Source organism: Vulpes lagopus, chromosome 19 (genome assembly GCF_018345385.1).
Source record: "Vulpes lagopus strain Blue_001 chromosome 19, ASM1834538v1, whole genome shotgun sequence".
NCBI lineage: Eukaryota > Metazoa > Chordata > Mammalia > Carnivora > Canidae > Vulpes > Vulpes lagopus.
This window is the reverse complement of record NC_054842.1, coordinates 15,994,457-16,012,197: the sequence shown is the minus strand read 5'-3', so window position 1 is coordinate 16,012,197 and position 17,741 is coordinate 15,994,457. Positions and strand designations below refer to the sequence as shown.

Genomic DNA, 17,741 nt, shown 5'->3' with positions numbered 1-17,741 from the left:
ATTGATTTAAATATTTGGCAGCCTCCACATTTGGGGCATATATATTGAGGATTGTTAAGTCCTCTTGTTGGATAGATCCTTTGAATATGATATAGTGTCCCTCTTCATCTCTCACTATAGTCTTCGGGGTAAATTTTAGTTTATCTGATATAAGGATGGCTACCCCTGCTTTCTTTTGAGGACCAGTTGAATGGTAAATGGTTCTCCAACCTTTTATTTTCAGGCTGTAGGTGTCCTTCTGTCTAAAATGAGTCTCTTGTAGAGAGCAAATAGATGGGTCCTGCTTTTTTATCCAGTCTGAAACCCTGCGCCTTCTGATGGGGTCAAAAAACCCATTCAGGTTCAGAGATACTATTGAAAGGTGCAATATGAAAGGTGAAATAAACATATAAACCAAGTATAGGGTCATCATGATATCTATTCAGTCCCTGTTTTTGTGGATTGCTCCATTGGACGTCTCTTAAAGGGGAATTTTAAGAGTCCCCCTTAAGATTTCTTGCAGAGCTGGTTTGGAGGTCACATATTCTTTCAGTTCCTGCCTGTCTTGGAAGCTCTTTATCTCTCCTTCCATTTTGAATGACAGCCTTGCTGGATAAAGTATTCTTGGTTGCATGTTCTTCTCATTTAGGACCCTGAATATATCCTGCCAGCCCTTTCTGGCCTGCCAGGTCTCTGTGGAGAGGTCTGCTGTTACCCTAATACTCCTCCCCATAAAAGCCAGGGATTTCTTGTCTCTTTCTGCTTTAAGGATCTTCTCTTTATCTTTGGAATTTGCAAGCTTCACTATTAAATGTGGAGGTATTGAGCGGATTTTGTTGATTTTAGGGGGGATCTCTCTATATCCTGGATCTGAATGCCTGTTTCTCTTCCCAGATTACGAAATGTTTTCATCTATGATTGGTTCAAATACATATTCTGGCCCTCTGTCCCTTTCGGCGCCCTCGGGAACCCCAATTAAATGTGGGTTTTTCTTCCTCAGGCTGTCACTTATTTCCCTTAATCTATCTTCATGGTCTTTTGTTTGTCTCTTTTTTCCTCAGTTTCCCTCTTTGCCATCAACTTGTCTTCTATATCACTCACTCGTTCTTCATCTCATTCAATTGATTTTTAATTTCTGCCTGATTAGATCTAAATTCTGCAGTCATGAAGTCTCTTGAGTCTTTTATGCTTTTTTCTAGAGCCACCAGTAGCTGTATAATGGTGCTTCTGAATTGGCTTTCTGACATTGAATTGTAATCCAGATTTTGTAACTCTGTGGGAGAGAGGACTGTTTCTGATTCTTTCTTTTGCGGTGAGGTTTTCCTTCTAGTCACTTTGTTCAGTGCAGAGTGGCCAAAAACAAGTTGTGTTGGGAAAAGGAGAAAAAGAGGGAAGAGAAAGAAGGAAAGAAAAGAGAAAAAGAAAAAGGAAAAAAGGAAGAAAAAAAGAAAAAAACGAGAAGAAAAAGAGAAAGAAAAAGAAAGAAAGGAGAAAAAAAGGGGGGTGGGGTGGGAAGCAATCAGAAATCAAAAAGAAAGAAAGAAAAAAAACACAAAAGAGAACAAGAAAAAAACAAAAAACCACGGGGGAGTATCTTCTGATTCTGTATACTTTAAGTCCCTTGACTTCCCCTGGAACTGGTCCGTCCAGCTGGTCTTCTGGGGGAGGGGCCTGCTGTGCTGATTTTCAGGTGTGAGCACTTGGGGGAGCTGCTCTGCCCCCTGCCTGGTGCAGGGCTCAGTGGGGGTTGTTCACCCCGTGAGGCTCCAGGAGGAACAACTGCAGTGGCGGGGCCAGCTCTGCAGCCCTGGAGTCAGCTCCCGCAGTAGCTCCGGGGCTCTCCGCCTGCAGGGCCTGGAGGCTCCGGGGCGGGGCCGCTGATCTGCTCAGCTCAGGGCAGGAGCGTCCTCGCTGTCCTGGGCCCTCCTGGCCTCTGCCTGTCCCGGGGGAGGCCGGATCCTGGGCTGTGTCCCGGGGCCCTGTGCTCCGGGGCCTGCGCTGTTGGATCCGTGCTCCCGCCCCGCAGCCCCCTCCGCGGAGCCGCCGCCCGAGCCCCTCCGAGCTGCTCCGGGTCCCGCCTTGCGCGCTGCAGCCCTTAGGGAGCTCGGCGCACTGTCCCGGGGCGCAGGTGTCTGTTAGTGTCCCTGGGAGCCCGAGGGCATCCCCGCCCTCCTGGGTCCTGCTCTAACTCCCTGCGAGGCCTTTCCGCCCGGGAAGGTTGGTGCAGCTGCTGATTCTCCGGGACGGGGCTCTCCTGTCCTGGGGACACTCGCCCCAGCCTCAGCCCGGCTCCTCGCGGGCCCCTCCCCCTTGGAGGCCTTTTGTTTCTTTATTTCTTTTTCCCCGTCTTCCTACCTTGATAGAAGCGCAAACTCTTCTCACAGTAGCGTTTCAGCTGGTCTCTCTTTAAATCTCAGGCCGAATTCATAGATTTTCAGGATGATTTGAAGGTTATCTAGGTAATTTGGTGGGGACAGGTGACCTGGGGACCCTACTCTTCCGCCGTCTTGCCCCTCCCTCTCTCAGACTGAAGTGTTCTTAAGGCAAGAAGAAAAGATAGGTAGGTAAAGAAGGAAACGATGAGGTAGTGGATATGTTAACTACCTTGATTGTGGTCATTATTTCATAATTTACATGTATGTAAATAATCAACTTAGAGCCCTTAAAATTATACATTTTTTATGAGTAAACTATGCCTTAAAATTCTAGAGGGGAAAAAAGTAGAAAAAATGTGAATTGCTACCCTTTGGGAAAAGATATATAAATAACTACTTAAGCTGAAAATGCACACATTCTTCAATCTCATTCCCAAGAATCAAACATAAAAATTAAAATATTCATATATAAAAATTGATAAGTATAAGGACATTTTTATATTTACTATATTGTATTATTTATATTATATTAATATAATATATTATATATTAATGATATATATGTTATATTATTTATAACACAGTGAATGATCAATAGGGAAATGAAATAATGCCTAATAAATACATAAATATATACATACATACTAGCCCAGGAGACTCAGAAGGATTTCTATTAAGTGCTACTAAGAAGAAAATCAAAACATAAAAAGTATAAGAACTTCACATTTTTGTTTAAAACATAAAACATTTGTGTGAGGGAGAGAGCAGAGAAAATGTATAAAAGGATACATGCAATACTGTTAACGAGAATTGTTTCATTGGAAAGAGAGTTGCTCTGGAGGGAGATTGGGAGAAGGGAGGAGCTACCAAAAAATATAAGGAAAAGAAAATCCTTCATTTAAAGGTGCTTATGTAGCACGTGAGAAAATGCTCACATCACTTGCCATCAGGGAAATACCAATCAAAACCACAATGAGATTTCACCTCACACCAGTGAGAATGGGGGAAATTAACAAGACAGGAAACAACAAATGTTGGAGAGGATGTGGAGAAAGGGGAACCCTCCTGCACTCTTGGTGGGAATGTGAACTGGTGCAGCCACTCTGGAAAACTGTGGGTGTTCCCCAAGAGGTTAAAAATAGAGCTACCTACGACCCAGCAATTGCACTACTGTGTATTTACCCTAAAGATACAAATGTAGTGAAACACTAGTACACATGCACCCCAATGTCCATAGCAGCAATGTCCACAATAGCCAAACTGTGAAGGGAGCCTCGGTGTCCATCGAAAGATGAATGGATAAAGAAGATTCGGTCTATGTATACAATGGAATATTACTCAGCCATTAGAAATGACAAATACCTACCTTTTGCTTCGACGTGGATGGAACTGGAGGGTATTATGCTGAGTGAAATAAGTCCATCAGAGAAGGACAAACATTATATGTTCTCATTCATATGGGGAATATAAAAGATAGTGAAAGGGAATAAAGGGGAAAGGAGAAAAAATAAGTCGGAAATATCAGAAAGGGAGACAGAACATGAAAGACTCCTAACTCTGGGAAATTAACTAGGAGTGGTGGAAGGGGAGGTTGGCGGGGGGTAGGGGTGACTGGGTGACGGGCACTGAGGTGGGCACTTGACGGGATGAGCACTGGGTGTTATTCTATATGTTGGCAAATTGAACACCAATAAAAAATAAAATTTAAAAAAAAATAACTTTCTGTATAATAAATTAAAAAATCAAAAAAGAGAAGTTAGGGATAGTTCCCCCCCCCAAAAAAATGACATTTATCAGCTACTAATGTCAAAAGTATATATATTTCTCTTTTCTATTCTCAGTGCTCTGTGGAATGACTAAATAGATAAGTGGCTGAATGAATTCTCAAATATATTGATTACTGAATTACATTGACAGCAAGGAGCTGTATAAAACCACACTGTTTGCAGGGATGTTAGAACATCTATAGTAATGGAAATAAAATCAAGATGACTGAGCCAGAGATGCTCTGGGTGAGCTGAGGCACCTGGACATTCTGAAACCTCTGCACAGGTCACAGCACACTGTTTGCAATCTCACATACTCCAACAGATTAATTGTCTGTGTGGAGAGCTCTGCCCCCTGGAAAGCCACGAGTGCTTGGAGACCAGGTCCTCAGAGACTCTTAAGAGACACCAAATCTAAGCACACCTTCCTCATGAGGGATCCACAGAGTAAAGACAGAGGATCCTGAGCAAGTCACTAGACATCATCTGCCTTCAGCACCAGCGATTTCTCCAACGCAAAGACATTATTCAGAGAATGTCTCCTGTAAGCCAGGAAGGTGGGAGAACCAAGGACTTTCCACTTGCAAAGTATCAGTGTGTGAGCTTGCATTTTATGACACAGTCTTGAACATGGTTATGGTTTTGCAAAAATTTGAATGTATTCATCTATCGAACCATATCTCTGCTGTTTTATATTTTCATGTTAAATGTATTTTTACTCTCACTGTTATTTGAAATGATACTTACATTGTATAATAATGATTTGCTGCCTTAGATGAACCTAGAATGTGAGATTGGGTTATGTCCATTCCTGTGCTTGTATTTAGAAATGTGATGTGTTAGTGTGTGAATTGGTGGAGTTTGTGTGTGTGGTTTGGGGATTTGCACATGCGCTCGGGTGTAAAGGAGATGCATTTCAGGGGCTGGAAGATGCAGCAATGAGCAACCAAGAAAGACCCTTCATGTCCTTCCCAAGAATCTTTGAAAACTAGGGAGACCCTCAGTCCTTCAAATTACTGTTTACCTGCCTCTGGGAGCTCAAAAGAGGTGACCTTTTAAATTTCTTTCCTCCTTTGTGCAAACCATGAAATTTTTCCAAAGGCAAAACAATCAAGGAAAACTGAGAAAGAGAGGGGTCAAGTGGGTCTGGTAGATGAAGAATGTTTAAAAGGGCACTTGACGGGATGAGCACTGGGTGTTATGCTATATGTTGGCAAATTGAACTCCAATAAATAAATAAATAAATAAAAATATAAAAAAGAGAAGAAACTCAGGTCACAGAGGACATACACTGAGAGGAAAGGAAGGAGAATCCACAGAGAAGAAAGAAAGGGAAAGACAGGCGTAGAAGGACCCCAGGGGAGATGAACACAAGGGAAAGCCCCTTGACTTAGAACGGGGTGTTTCTCACTCTGAAGGCAGAGGAATTCTGGCTTTGAGAAGAACAGTGCCAGCTGGCAGGGCTCCATGGACAAGGAGAGAAGACCAGCCAAAGATGACTCACATGTCCACCCAGAGTAAACTGAGGACAGATCTAAGTGTGTTCTATGAAGGGCAGGAGTCCCAGGACCACTGAGGAGAAAGCCAAGCTCTCAGGGCTCAGTGCTCACCTGGCTCCAATGACAGCAGGTCTGACAGGGACATGGCCTGTGCTGCCTCACGGGCTATGAAACCCTGAAATAAAGGGCATTCCAGCGTCTCCCTGAGCAGGTGCAGCAAGGGGCCACCTCTGTCCTTGTCACAGCTCCGCAGCTGCTGTTTCTCTGTCCTGCGGGAGTGGCATGAGCACCAACGGCTCCGTGGTGGCCGAGTTCATCCTTGTGGGCTTCTCCCATCTGGCCAACCTGCAGGGCTGGCTCTTCACATTCTTCCTTGCCGTCTATCTGCTCACCGTGGCAGGCAACCTCCTCATAGTGCTGCTGGTCTCCACGGATTCTGCTCTCCAGTCCCCCATGTACTTCTTCCTGCGCATGCTGTCGGCCCTGGAGATGGCCTACACATCTGTCACCATGCCCCTGTTGCTGCACCACCTCCTCACAGGCCAGCGCCACATACCTCGCTCAGGCTGTGCTCTCCAGATGTTCTTTTTCCTTTTCTTCGGTGCCACAGAGTGTTGCCTCCTGGCTGCCATGGCCTATGACCGCTATGTAGCCATCTGCAAACCCCTTCGCTACACACTTCTGCTGAGTCCCCGGGTGTGCCTGCAGCTAGCAGGGCTGGCATGGGCCTGTGGGGCAATGGTGGGCCTGGGCCACACCTCCTTCATCTTCTCCCTGCCCTTCTGTGGTCCCAATGCCATCCCACACTTCTTTTGTGAGATCCAGCCCATCCTGCAGCTGGTATGTGGAGACACCTCACTCAATGAGCTGCAGATTATCCTAGCTGCTGCCCTCATCATCCTCTGCCCCTTCGGCCTCATCCTGGGCTCCTATGGGCATATCCTGGCCACGATTTTCCGGATGCCGTCTGTTGCTGGCCGCCGCAAGGCCTTCTCCACCTGCTCCTCTCACCTGCTGGTGGTCTGCCTCTTCTATGGCACGGCCATCTTCATTTACATCCGCCCTAAGGCCAGTTATAATCCAGCCACTGACCCTGTGCTGTCTCTCTTCTATGCTGTGGTCACCCCCATCCTTAATCCCATCATCTATAGCTTGCGGAACACCGATGTCAAGGCTGCCCTGAGGCGAACCTTCCAGAAAATGAAGCCTGCGGACACTTGACAAGGGGGTGACAATGGAGGCTGTCACTCCCAGTCACCTCCCATCACCAAGCATCAAAGGTAAGGAAGCATGGTCCTCACTTGGGCAGGGGGCAGCCTGTCAAGAACAGAGTTATCTTGGAAGAATGGAGCCAAACCACTTTCAGACCCCTGCAACCCACACACACACGCTATTCTGCCTTCTGTCCTAAGGAACAGGATACCCAGGATGGATGATCACCTGTGTTGAAGCAGAGCAAGTCAACCCTAAAGGACATGTTATGAAATGTCCTCGCACCAGACCACCAAGGTAATGAAATCTCCAGGCACAATACTGATTCCTATGTTTTAAGGTTTTATTTATTTGAGAGAGTGTGTGCACACAGGCAGGGGGAGGCACAGAAGGAGAGGGAGAAGCAGCCTCCATGCAGAGCTCAGAGTCCACTGCAGGGCTAGAGCCCAGGACCCTGAGATCAGGACCTGAGCGAACCAGAGTCAGACGCTTCGCTAGCAGAGCCACCAGGCACCCTTCAGCACCAATTCTTAAAGGACTGACACATCTGTATCCTAGGTCAAGACTGGCCTCCCGTGTGGCCCTGCTGCTCTGTGCACCCATGCACACAGGGACACCTAACTACATCCATCAGCAGGCACAAAGCAACGTCCCCAGGATCTGAGGTTGGGCCAGGGAAGTTTCAATGGAGGTAATTCTTATGGGAATCAATATGACTCAGTGGTAAGAGTAGATTTTCATGTCAAACTTTGCTTCAAGGCTTAGTTCTTCCACCTAATTCACAGGAGATGGCAGGAAAGGATATCATCTCCCTGGTCTATAAAGTCTGGACAATAATACAGCCTATTTCTTGGGGGGTTTCTGAGTATTTATAGACTCATAAAATATCAAGCTTACTCTCTGGCACAAAACAGTGGCTGGATAAATGTTTTTATGCAGGTCAGACAGGTGGGCACAGACGACACTATCCACCCCATGCAGGTGCTTCTGCTGGGGGAGAGAAAGGTGTTCTTAGGATGTCTGGTGCTGGGAGCCAAGAGACTCCCACACACACACCATGGCTGCGGACACTGTCCTGCAACCCATTGCAGACCCACCAGAGGCCAGCAGGACACCGGAGAGCCAGTCTGAGGGCAAAGTGCAGGGGCATCTGTGCACGCAGAATCCAGATCTGGGACTAGCTGGGTCACCAGATAGGTCTCAGGGGGCAAGTACCCACCAGCAAATACAGACATGATCCCCCTCCTTTTTCCTGTTGTTCCCAGCACTTCATTCAGTCTGACAAGCACCTCCCAAAGGCCTCCCCGTGCCCCCGGCTCCACCTGGCTCTGCACTGTGTGGGGTTTGTGTCCAGGATGTGCTGGGTGTGGATCTGCCCAGAGGCTTGCTGTATGTGGGGAGTTAATGCTGATTCTCAGGACCCCACTGGAGAACAATGTGAGTGTCCACACCCTCACAGCCTCCCCTCAGCCCCACAGAGCATCAGGGTGGCCCTCCCCAGGGGCGTAAACAGTCCGGCCCCTTCATGTTCAACCCAGTCCCAACATGTGCCTACACAACCCAGCACAACCCCAACACTGCCACTCCCCTGTGCTTATCAAGATCCTCTCTCAGAGGGATGACCTTCAGGAAGGGATGGATGGTAGTCAGCCTTTCTTCTGAGTTGAGGCTGTCCACACACGGAGCAGAGCAGCAGGAGCAGCACACCTCACATGTGCTCTTTCCACCCACCCATGACACCCTCCACAGAGCCCTCGAGTGAGTGGTGCTCCAGCGCTCTGCCACCGCTTTACAAGAGGGATGCCCCCTAGAAACAACATCATGAAACTCTCAGGAAACTGTTCATCACATCTCAGTGATGGGGACACTGTCCGTCTGTCACGTGAACTCTTTCCTGACAGCTTAACGAGGATACGATTGACATAATTTGCATATGTTTCAGCATACATGCTAAATTTAGACACACGTACATACCTGCAAAACCACCACCACAGTCACGCTATGAATGTTTCTGAGCCATCAAACCGTCCTTGTGCCCCAATGCATCTCTCCTGTCCACCCCTCCTCACATTCCCCACTTCACAGAACCTGTGGTCACATTTCTGGGACGATCAATGAGTTGGTCTTTCTTAGAGTTTTCTATAAGTGGAAACACAAATTATGCAGCCTTTGGGGACTGGCTTCCTCAGTTCAGCATAATTATTTTGAGATGCATCCATGTCGTGTGTATCAACAGCTCACTGCTTGCTGAGTGGTATTCCATCGTGCAGATATAACACCATTTGCTTATCTGTTAACCTATTGATGGAAATTGGGGTTGTTTCCAGTTTGGGGTTATTACAAATAAAGCTTCTCTGAATGTCTGCATGCACAGCTTTGTATTCTCGCCCTCTATCTTGGGTAAATGTCTGGGTATGGAATGGCAGGATCATGGAGAAGGTACACATTTAACTTTTAATAAATTAAGAAATCACTTTTCCCTCTTTATATGACAACTAGTAACCAAAGTTGTGACCCATTTCTGGGAAATGTACATCTCCTCACCGTTTGCTTTTGAAATGCTCACCTGGCTTCTGACATCACCTCCATCCCATGACTCACTCTACCTTGGCCTCATTTTGTGCATATCATGTAAGGCACATGACAGTGTTTCTGGAATGAGTCCCACAGCCCTGAGCCTGCACATCATAGCAGGAACCCTGCTGAATGGGGAAAACTCTGGCTTACACAGAGGATTGGGCCCACTACCCCCTCTGCCACAGAAGACTCACAAGGCCTGGCACGTACCCCTGCCATCATTCCTCCAGCCTCAACAGTGTCAGTAAGCAGTGGGGCTGAATCAAATGAGCCCTCTTCTGGGTTCAGCTTCACCATTCTATGCCTATTTCCCTGAAGCACTTTCTGTTCCTTGTGGCTGATTTTCTTACAAAGAACCAGAAAGATTATGGTGGATACTCCTTCCCCACCATCACTACTAATGATGTTGAGCTACATTAATCCTACACAAATACAAGCACAGCCACTTGGTTGCTGCAGAGACCAGTCAAAATAGGTAGCAAGTTTCTCAATTCAAAACTGTGATCCTGAATTTAAAACAAGGCAACTGGGATCCCTGGGTGGCTCAGCGGTTTGGCGCCTGCCTTTGGCCCAGGGCGCGATCCTGGAGACCCGGGATCGAATCCCACGTCGGGCTCCCGGTGCATGGAGCCTGCTTCTCCCTCTGCCTGTGTCTCTGCCTCTCTCTTTCTCTCTGTGACTATCATAAATAAATAAAAATTAAAAAAAAAATAAAAATAAAACAAGGCAACTGGACAGGTTTCTGTTTCTTTTACTCACATAAAGATTTTCAGGGGAGAGCAGACATGCTCAGGCTCACCAGGAGGAAAGGAGCAGGCACAGGGAGGAGACACTTATGCAAGGGATCTGCTGGGACCAATATGCACACCCCTCAAGGCTGAGGCTGTAAGAGAAACAATGGTCCTGCTCCCAGTTCCCATTGTGTCCTCTGCCCAGCCTGTATCTCCTGTGAATGCTCAGCATGTCCATGAGCTGAATAGAGGCGCCAGCATCAGAAGGCCTCAGCTGAGGCTGCAGGGTCTCACAAATGACTGTATGCATCTTGTCCAGGTGGATGTCCCACACAGGGGAAGGCCCAGCCACACCTGTGATGTCAATAGATCACAGGCCTAAGCAACCCCAGGGCTTTGCAAACCAGGCACATGCACCAAAATCAGTGACAAGGTGCCTGACCAGCACCCTTAAAGACATAACAACTCTCCCTTTGAAATCACAAATGAGTTCCGACTTCCACAGTTTCCAAGAGAGGACGTTACCTGAGTCATTTATCATTGGCAGCATAAGGGAGACTTCTGGCATCGAGTGTCACAGGAGCCCAGACAGGCACAGGGTGATGAGAGGCAGGCCAAAAGCAAAAAGGAAGGGTCTCACAGGTGGAATGGTAGGTAAGGCCGACTTAGCTCATGCCCTAGTCATCAACAAGATGCCTACAAAACAGACATGAAGACCGATGGAACAGAATAGAAAAACCAAAACTGGACCCTCAACTCTATGGTCAACTCATCTTCGATAAAGCAAGAAAGAATAGCCAATGGAAAAAAACAGTCTCTTCAATAAATGATGTTGGTACAGTCACTATGGAAAACTGTGTGGAGCTTCCTCAAAGAGTTAAAAATAGAACTACTCTATGACCCAGCAATTGCACTGCTGGGGATTTACCCCAAAGATACAGATGCAGTGAAACACCGGGACACCTGCACCCCAATGTTTATAGCAGCAATGTCCAGAATAGCCAAACTGTGGAAGGAGCCTCGTGTCCATCAAAAGGTGAATGGATAAAGAAGATGTGGTCTATATATACAATGGAATATTACTCAGCTTAGAAATGACAAATACCCACCATTTGTTTTGACGTGGATGGAACTAGAGGGTATTATGCTAAGTGAAATAAGGCAATCGGAGAAGGACAAACATTATATGGTCTCATCCATTTGGGGAATATAAAAATTAGTGAAAGGGAATAAAGGGGAAAGGAGAGAAAATTAGAGAAAATATCAATGAGGATGACAAAACATGAGAGACACCTAATTCTGGGAAACGAACAAGGGGTAGTTGGGCAGGGGATTGGGGTGACTGGGTGATGGGCACTGAGGGGGGCACTTGGTGGGATGAGCACTGGGTGTTATGCTATATGTTGGCAAATCGAACTGCAATAAAAAATATACAAAAATAATAACAAAAATAATAAAATAAATAATGTTGGGACGATTGGACAGCCACGTACAGACGAATGAAACTGGACCATTCTCTTACACGATACACAAAGATAAACTCAAAATGGTTGAAAGACCTAAATGTGAGATGGAATCCATCAAAATCCTAGAGGAGAACACAGGCAACAAACCCTTCAACCTCAGCAACAGCAACTTCTTGCTAGATGCCTCTGCAAAGGAAAAAAAGCAATAATGAACTATTGGGACTTCATCAAGTTAAAAAGCTTCTAGTTTCAAAGCATTATGGTCTGAAAATATGCAAGGGACTATCCCAATCTTTTGGTATCGGCTAAGACCTAATTTGTGACCCAGTTCCACGTGCACTTGAGAAGAATGTGTATTCAGTTGTGTTTAGATGTAAAGTTCTGTAAATATCTGTGAAATCTATCTTTAAATCCTATCATTTAAAGCTCTTGTTTCTTTGGAGATGTGCTTAGAGATCTGTCGAAGGGATCCCGGGGTGGCTCAGTGGTTTGGCACCTGCCTTTGGCCCAGGACGGGGTCCTGGAGTCCCGGGATTGGGTCCCGTGTCGGGCTCCCAGCGTGGAGCCTGCTTCTCCCTCTGCCTGTGTCTCTGCCTCTCTATCTCTCTCTATCATGAATAAATAAATAAAATCTTTTTAAAAATAGATCTGTTGATTATAGAAAGCACTGTGTTGAAGTCACCAAGAAAAAGTGTACTATTATCTAAGTATGTCTTAACTCTGGTTATTAATTGATTGATATACTTGGCAGCTCCCACATTCGGGGCATAAATATTCATGATTGTTAGGTCCTCTTGTTGGATAGATCCTTTAAGTATGATATAGTGTCCCTCTTCATCTCTTACTACAGTCTTTGGAATAAACTTTAATTTATCTGATATGAGGATGGCTACCCCTGCTTTCTTTTGAGGACCATTTGAATGGTAAATGGTTCTCTAACCTTTTATTTTCAAGCTTTATATGTCCCTATGTCTACAATGAGTCTCTTGTAGACAGCAAATAGATGAGTCTTGCTTTTTTATCCAGTCTGAAACACTGCGCTTTTTGATGGGGTCATTAAGCCCATTCACGTTCAGAGTTACTACTGAAAGACATGAATTTAGTGTCATCATGATACCTATTCAGTCGCTGTTGTTGTCCATTGTTTCCTTGGACCTCCTCTCTTTTAGAGAGTCCCCCTAAATAGAACTGAATCACAAGAAGTTTGGAAGGATTTCAAACACGTGGAGGATAAGGACCATCCTGCTAAAAGATGAAAGGGTCAACCAGGATATTAGGGAAGAATTAAAAAGATTCATGGAAACTAATGAGAATGAATGAAGATACAACCATTCAAAATCTTTGGTAGACAGCAAAAGCAGTCCTGAGGGGGAAATACATCGCAATACAAGCATCTATCCAAAAACTGGAAAGAACTCAAATACAAAAGCTAACCTTGCACCTAAAGGAGCTGGAGAAAAAACAGCAAATGGACCCTACTCCCAGCAGAAGAAGAGAGTTAATTAAAATTCGAGCAGAACTCAATGAAATCGAGACCAGAAGAACTGTGGAACAGATCAACAGAACCAGGAGTTGGTTCTTTGAAAGAATTAATAAGATAGATAAGCCATTAGCCAACCTTATTAAAAAGAAGAGAGAGAACTCAAATTAATAAAATCATGAATGAGAAAGGAGAGATCACTACCAACACCAAGGAAATACAAACGATTTTAAAAACATATTATGAACAGCTCTATGCCAATAAATTAGGAAATCTAGAAGAAATGGACGCATTCCTGGAAAGCCACAAACTACCAAAACTGGAACAGGAAGAAATAGAAAACCTGAACAGGCCAATAACCAGGGAGGAAATTAAAGCAGTCATCAAAAACCTCCCAAGACACAAGAGTCCAGGGCCAGATGGCTTCCCAGGGGAAATCCATCAAACGTTTAAAGAAAAAACCATACCTATTCTACTAAAGCTTTGGAAAGATAGAAAGAGATGGAGTACATCCAAATTCGTTCTAGGAGGCCAGCATCACCTTAATTCCAAAACCAGAGAAAGACCCCACCAAAAAGGAGAATTACAGACCAATATCCCTGATGAACATTGATGCAAAAATTCTCAACAAGATACTAGCCAATAGGATCCAGCAATACATTAAGAAAATTATTCACCATGACCAAGTAGGATTTATCCCCGGGACCCATGCTGGTTCAACACTCGTAAAACAATCAATGTGATTCATCATATCAGCAAGAGAAAAACCAAGAACCATATGATCCTCTCATTAGATGCAGAGAAAGCATTTGACAAAATACAGCATCCATTCCCGATCAAAACTCTTCAGAGTGTAGGGATAGGGGAACATTCCTCGACATCTTAAAAGCCATCTACAAAAAGCCCACAGCAAATATCATTCTCAATGGGGAAGCACTGGGAGCCTTTCCCCTAAGATCAGGAACAAGACAGGGATGTCCAATCTACCACTGCTGTTCAACATAGTTCTGGAAGTCCTCGCCTCAGCAATCAGACAACAAAAAGCATTAAAGGCATTCAAATTGGCAAAGAAGAAGTCAAACTCTCCCTCTTCGCCGATGACATGATACTCTACATAGAAAACCCAAAAGCCTTCACCCCAAGATTGCTAGAACTCATACAGCAATTTGGTAGCATGGCAGGATACAAAATCAATGCCCAGAAGTCAGTGACATTTCTATACACTAACAATGAGACTGAAGAAAGAGAAATTAATGAATCAATCCCATTTACAATTGCACCCAAAAGCCTAAGATACCTAGGACTAAACCTAACCAAAGAGGTAAAGGATCTATACCCTAAAAACTATAGAACGCTTCTGAAAGAAATTGAGGAAGACACAAAAAGATGGAAAAATATTCCATGCTCATGGATTGGCAGAATTAATATTGTGAAAATGTCAATGTTACCCAGGGCAATTTACACGTTTAATGCAATCCCTATCAAATACCCTGGACTTTCTTCAGAGAGTTAGAACAAATTATTTTAAGATTTGTGTGGAATCAGAAAAGACCCCGAATAGCCAGGGGAATTTTAAAAAAGAGAACCATATCTGGAGGCATCAAAACTCCAGATTTCAGGTTGTACAACAAAGCAGTGGTCATCAAGACAGTGTGGTACTGGCACAAAAACAGACACATAGATCAATGGCACAGAATAGAGAATCCAGAAGGGGACCCTCAACTTTATGGTCAACTAATATTCAACAAAGCAGGAAAGACAATCCACTGGAAAAAGGACAGTCCCTTTAATAAATTGTGCTGGGAAAATTGGCCATTCACATGCAGAAGAATGAAACTGGACCATTCTCTTACACCATACACAAAGATAAACTCAAGGTGGATGAGAGATCTAAATGTGAGACAAGATTCCTTCAAAATCCTAGAGGAAAAAAAAAAAATCCTAGAGGAGAACACAGGCAACACCCTTTTTGAACTTGGACACAGTAACTTCTTGCAAGATACATCCATGAAGGTAAGAGAAACAAAAGCAAAAATGAATTATTGGGACTTCATCAAGATAAGAAGCTTTTGCACAGCAAAGGATACAGTCAACAAAACTCAAATACAACCTACAGAATGGAAGAGGATATTTGCAAATGACGTATCAGATAAAGGGCTAGTATCCAAGATCTATAAGGAACTTATTAAACTCAACAGCAAAGGAACAAACAATCCAATCATGAAATGGGCAAAAGACATGAAGAGAAATCTCACAGAGGAAGACATGGACATGGCCAACATGCACATGAGAAAATGCTCTGCATCACTTGCTATCAGGGAAATACAAATCAAAACCACAATTAGATGGCACCTCACACCAGTGAGAATGGGGAAAATTAACAAGGCAGGAAACAGCAAATGTTGGAGAGGATGTAGAGAAAGGGGAACCCTCTTACGCTGTTGGTGGGAATGTGAACTGGTGCAGCCACTCTGGAAAACTGTGTGGAGGTTCCTCAAAGAGTTTAAAATAGACCTGCCCTATGACCCAGCAATGGCACTGCTGGGGATTTACCTCAAAGATACAGATGCAGTGAAATGCCGGGACACCTGCCAGTATAACCAATGTTTCTAGCAGCAATGTCCACAATAGCCAAACTGTGGAAGGAGCCTGGGTGTCCATCGAAAGATGAATGGATAAAGAAGATGTGGTTTATGTATCCAATGGAATATTCCTCAGCCATTGGAAACGACAAATACCCACCATTTGCTTCGACGTGGATGGAACAGGAGGGTATTATGCTGAGTGAAGTAAGTCAATCGGAGAAGGACAAACATTATATGGTCTCATTCATTTGGGGAATATAAAAAATAGTTGAAAGGCAATAAGGGAAAGGAGAGAAAATGAGTGAAAATATCGGTGAGGTGACAAAGCATGAGAGACTCCTAACTCTGGGAAATGAACAAGCGGTAGTGGAAGGGGAAGTGGGCGGGGGGTTCGGGTGACTGGGTGATGGGCACTCAGTGGGGCACTTGGCGTGATGAGCATTTGTGTTATGCTAAATGTTGGCAAATTGAACTTCAATAAAAAAATTTTAAATAAAGTCTATATTTTCCTATAAAAAAATGAAATGGGCAGAAGACATGAACAGACATTTCTCCAAAGAAGACCTACACATGGCCAACAGACACATAAAAAAATGCTCCACATCACTTGCCATCAGGGAAATATAAGTCAAAACCACATGGGATACCACCTCACACCAGTGAGAATGCTGAAAATTAACAAGACAGGAGACAACAAATGTTCAAGAGGATGTGGAGAAAGGGGAACCCTCTCCCACTGTTGGTGGGACTTCAAACTGGTACAGCCACTCTGGAAAACAGTGCAGAGTTTCCTTAAGAAGTTAAAAATAGTGCAGCCAGGGTTACTCAGAGGCTTAGTACTGCCTTCAGCCCAGGGCCTGATCCCAGAGACCCCGGGATCGACCCCCACATCGGGCTCCCTGTATGGAGCCTGCTTCTCCCTTTGCCTGTGTCTCTGCCTCTTTCTCTCTCTGTCTCTCATGAATAAATAAATAAAATCTTTAAAAAAAAAGAAGTTAAAAATAGAGCTACCTTATGATCCAGCAATTGCACAACTAGGTATTTATTCAAAGGATACAAGTATAGTGACACAAAGGGCACATGGACCCCATTGTTTATAGCAGCAATGTCTACAGTAGCCAAACTGTGGAAAGAGGCCAAAGGTCTATCTACTGAGAATGGACAAAGATATGAAATATATGTGTGTGTGTTTGTGTGTGTGTGTGTGTGTGTGTGTGTGTGTGTGTGTATGCAATGGAATCTTAGCCATGAAGAAGAATGAAATCTTACCATTTGCGATGATATGGATGGAACTAGAGGGTATTATGATGAGTGAAAGAAATCAGTCAGAGGAAGACAAATATCATGTGATCTCACTCATTTGTGGAACTGAAGAATTTAAATATAACACTGAAACCATAAAACTACTAGAAGAAACCCAGGAGAAAACCTCCCTGATATGGCAAGGATTTTTTGGATATAACATCAAAAGCACAAGCAACAAAACCAAAAATCAACAAGTGAGACATCAAACTAAAAAGCTCCAGCACAGAAAGAAAAATCAACAAAATGTAAAGTCACCCTATGGAATGGGAGAAAATATTTGCAAACCATGTATGTGATAAATACATATATAAGTATATGAAGAACATATACAACTCAATAAGAAAAAACCCAAATGATCCAATTAAAATGGGCAAAGGGTTTGAACTGACATTTTTCCAAAGAAAACATATAAATGGCCGAAAGCTACATGGAAAGATGCTCAACAGCACTCATCATCAGAGAAATGCTAATCAAAACCACAATGAGACAAAACCTCACATCTCTTAGAATGGCTATTATCAAAAAGACAAGAGACAGCAAGTGTTGATAGGAATGTAGGGGAAAGGGAGCCCTTACGCACTGTTGATGGGAATGTGAACCAGTTCGGCCACTACAGAGAACAGCACGGAGGTCCTTCAAAAGATGAAAAGCTACCATGTGATCCAGCAATTCCACCTTGGGGGATATACCCAAAGGAGATGAGCATACTCTCTCAAAGAGATGTCTGCAGGCTGTGTTCACTGCAGCATTGCTCACAAGATGTGGA

The 17,741-nt window shown here is 44.3% G+C and overlaps 2 protein-coding genes across 20 annotated transcripts in view; both read left to right on the top strand.

Moving 5' to 3' along the window:
* RBMS3 (RNA binding motif single stranded interacting protein 3) overlaps positions 1-17,741 on the top strand; it is a 1,727,904-nt gene that overhangs the window by 450,645 nt on the left and 1,259,518 nt on the right. The window lies entirely within an intron of this gene.
* Positions 5,902-6,840, top strand: LOC121479011 (olfactory receptor 10C1). The gene has a single exon (XM_041734534.1). The coding sequence runs from the start codon at positions 5,902-5,904 to the stop codon at positions 6,838-6,840; it is 939 nt and encodes a 312-aa protein (XP_041590468.1).

What these genes read in the sequence shown, in the direction of transcription:
- LOC121479011 (XM_041734534.1), top strand. Translation starts at nt 5,902, where the DNA reads ATGAGCACCAACGGCTCCGTGGTGGCCGAGTTCATCCTTGTGGGCTTC.